This window comes from Akebia trifoliata, chromosome 4 (assembly GCF_017979445.1).
Source record: "Akebia trifoliata isolate Shusen 1 chromosome 4, ASM1797944v1, whole genome shotgun sequence".
Lineage (NCBI taxonomy): Eukaryota > Viridiplantae > Streptophyta > Magnoliopsida > Ranunculales > Lardizabalaceae > Akebia > Akebia trifoliata.
Window position 1 is genome coordinate 8,296,791 of NC_141378.1, and position 3,672 is coordinate 8,300,462.

Consider the following 3,672-nt stretch of genomic DNA (forward strand, 5'->3'; position numbering starts at 1 on the left):
CTGAGACAGACTAAGATAATCATTCAACCAATTGCATTCTTGGATCATTTAAAAAGCAATTTATCCCAAATAGACATAAGGATCGACCAGACCAGACGATCAAGACCGTGTATTGGGGCCAATCACAGCCCACTTCCCATATTGCAAAGTAAATTTTCACATTTTCATGGATACTTGAATTTAACTTATAGGTCATTTTAACAAAAACACAAAATCCTGCTTTTTGAAATTCAACCAACCACTTCAATAGTTTGACATCATTTGAACTTCCAACAAAAATTTTTTAATATATATATATATATTTTAAAGAGAGCTGCTATTGCCTCACCAACTTTTACTAATGCCACACCAATTCCTATATAAATCACCAAAGAACTGAACACAGTTGGTGTGGCGTTAGTAAATGTTGGTGTGGTAATAGTAACCCTCTTTTAAAATTAAGACTAAAATGATTGCATGGACCTTCACCTTGCTGTAAATCCATCATCACCTCCCCATATTAGACAAACCACACCAGGCTTGCAATTCCAGCAAAGTTATCATCTTTATATACCCAACAATCATCTCACTCAGATCCACATTAAAGCAAACACTTTCTCTAATCCCGAAAGAGTTCTTTTATTCATTTTCTTTGCTTTAGCATCTCAGCTACAGAGCCTTAAAAGTTACAACAACAAAAAAAGAGGACACATTATACATTTATACTTCCTCAACTCAACACATTGTATTTCCTCAAATAAAATACTTTTTATACTGTATTTATACATAAACCACATTAAATATTCGGGGAATCTTGAAATGGGTTGTTTTACAATCTAGATTTTTTTTTCAACTGTCCTAGACTAGACTAATATAGTCAAAACTCAAAAGAGACTAAGACTACAAGTACAGATTGAAGAGGATGAAATTGGTGATTGAAACAGCAATGAGTGAGGACAGAAGAACAGAAGTAGAAAGAGTCCTTGTTGTGTCTCCAGTGGCCAGACCTTCTAACCATGACCCATCAGCCAGCATCACCCCTTCTGATCCGGATCCGGATCCGGTCCCTGTTGTTTTTGGTGTCGAATCTCTTGAAGATTTCTGACTGTAGATCAATACAGGAGGAGTTACAATTATTTCACATTATTTGGTGGAACAAAAATAAATAAATAAATGGAGGGTGGTGGGTAATTTAGTCACTCCACTCCAGATTTTTGTGATTATTTGAGATACCCCCGTGTTTTTGAAGTGATGACATACCCCTTATGTATTAATGAAAATGACCCAAATACCCCTATATTTTACCTTTTGGCCAAAAAGTCGATCATAAATTCTTGATTTCTTTTTTAAAACCTCTACTTGTTTTGGCAAAATCATTCTATGTGTACTATTTTTAGAAATGAAATAGTACAATAAATCAAATAATTAATCAAACCATAAGAAAAAAAAGAAGTGAACAATCTTGTTAATAAAACCTAAGATTGAAAATGAGGGCATTTGAATCATTTTAGTTAATCTTAAAAAAAAAATCTCAAATGGACATGTCACCAATTTGAAAATATAGTAGGGGAACATGTGGGTGCTGTGCTGTTAACATGTCCCCCTGAGGGCACATGTTAAAATGCATTAAATACACCTTCAAAGATATTTTTATTATCTAAAATGCCCTCAAATGCCTAGATGTATTAATGCATCTTAACTCGTGTCCTCAGTTCATGTTAACAAAATCTTCAAATATTTACCAAAACCTCGATTGGATATGTCTAAGATAATTAGACAAAGAAAACCAACCCAAGAACCCGACCCGCTTACCCATTTGAATAAGAAGGGCAGAAAGTGATCGTATAATCCGCTCCAGTACACGTAAACGTACTCGTAGCATCATCATAGGCGTAGCTATACGATCTTGGACAAGCTGATTTAAACATTGCTGAGTACACAGAAGGCTTACACGTGGTAGGCGTATTATACGCACCACTGCAACAGTACTCCGGACTACCAAATGCCTCACACGCACTCTTACACGCCTCGCCCTCCCCAACCCTCAACTCAGCCGGACAAAGCCGATTCAAGTCGGTTACGCACCCAGTCGACACGCAAGTACCTAACCCACCCGTTCCTTCAACTACCATTGGTAGATTGTACCCATCAACGAGGCTAACATCGTAGAAATCCTGACTACCTGATCCGAGTGTAAACTCCGCGAGCGTTGCGGGTGGGGCTGCTCCCGCACCATTACACTCGACCTGACCCGAACCACAGTCGCCTGTATTGCAGCTTCCTTGACCTGATCCGTCGAAGTTGCAACCGGTTCTGCCCCAGAACCGACCCGACCAGCCTGTTGGGGCTTGGAAGGAAGTATAACTGCCCTTCTGGAGCTCGAATCCAGTGCTTCCTAGGCTTGGGGTTCCAGCATTAGGAAGGATTCCAGGCCAAACTGTGTAATCGCATTTGTTTACAAATGTAAATGAAGCTCCTGAAGCACCTGAGAAACCCAAGAGAAATACAGAGATTTATCAGATTAAAATTTAGAAAGAATATGAGAGATACCCAGATCTCTCAGAATCGAAAACCTACAATTCAAAAAAATAAAAGTTTAGATTAAAAAATAATAATAAGATTTTACCTTTAAGGGTTACTGATAAAACAATGCTGAAGAACAGATAAGAATACCAAGGGGAGAACAGATCCATATGGCTTTATTTTCTTTGTTTCCTTTTTTTACTTTTGGTGGGTTCTGAGAGAAGGTCAAGAAGGTTTGGTGAAATGGGTAGGTTCTGTTTTGGATTATTTCTTCTTGTTCTTCTAAGTGAAGAAAAGTTGTTGCATTGGAGGGTTGGTAGAGAAGGTAGGAATGGGAGGTAGTCAAGATTGGGATTTTTGCCTTGATAGATGACAGCGAGAGAAGACGAATGAAGAAGAGGTTGAGGTGGTACCTCAGCGAGAGAGAGAGAGAGAGAGAGAGAGAGAGAGAGCCTGAGTGGGAGAGAAATCATATAAGCTGCTCCGCATCTCTATTTATAAAGCAATCTGTAAAGTCCCTTTTTCTCTTTCTCCTATGGTCATGTTCAAATCACTAACCTACCCAAGGTCCAACGTTTTTATCATCTGCAATATATTTGTTACTTAACAATGGGTTAATGACATTAAAGTACTAAATTGCCCTTAACAAACTAAGTTGTTGTTGTACTCGGAAGAAGTTGGATTGAATTTGGACCCTACACAGAAGGATTTCATGATTGAGTTGGGTAGCTTTCAACATTGCTGGCCCAAACAATGGTACCTCAGACATGAAGCAACTCTTACAAGTATAGCACAGTCGAGTCAAACAGAGTATCTAATCTTCCATAAGTCTTGAAAGAGTAGGGCAAAGTAAACTCTTTGGGACGAAGGACTCGTCATAGAAACTTTAATCTGGATTGTTTGAAGTAGACTTAGAAATTAACTTATAATTATACAAAATAAAGAGTAGTGATTTTTTTACATCCCCTAACGTGACATGCGTAACGTGACATGGGCTAGAATTATAAATTTTCCTTGGGATACACAACCATCCTTATAAATATGTGTAGTTGTGTTTCCTGGGAAAGAGAATCTACGATTCTAACACATGCCACATCAGAGGGCATATGGGGGTGTGTTTGAGAGAGGGGATGCCAAAAATCATTACTACAAAATAAATTAGAGAACATC

The 3,672-nt window shown here is 38.2% G+C and overlaps 1 protein-coding gene across 1 annotated transcript; it reads right to left on the reverse strand.

The window, feature by feature from the left end:
• Nucleotides 1-584: 584 nt before the first annotated feature.
• Nucleotides 585-2,969, reverse strand: LOC147403499 (thaumatin-like protein 1). The gene is made up of 3 exons (XM_086439093.1): nt 2,606-2,969; nt 1,792-2,464; nt 585-1,084 (listed from the first exon to the last, which is right to left on the reverse strand). The coding sequence occupies exons 1-3, from the start codon at nt 2,670-2,672 to the stop codon at nt 880-882; spliced, it is 945 nt and encodes a 314-aa protein (XP_086295219.1). The 5' UTR covers nt 2,673-2,969; the 3' UTR covers nt 585-879.
• Nucleotides 2,970-3,672: the final 703 nt, after the last annotated feature.

Coding starts and splice junctions, on each gene's coding strand:
- LOC147403499 (XM_086439093.1), bottom strand. CDS start 2,672: ATGGATCTGTTCTCCCCTTGGTATTCTTATCTGTTCTTCAGCATTGTT. Junction 2,465..2,605: donor TTTATCAGTAACCCTTAAAG/GTAAAATCTTAT, acceptor TGGGTTTCTCAG/GTGCTTCAGGAGCTTCATTT. Junction 1,085..1,791: donor TGCCCTTCTTATTCAAATGG/GTAAGCGGGTCG, acceptor ATTGATCTACAG/TCAGAAATCTTCAAGAGATT.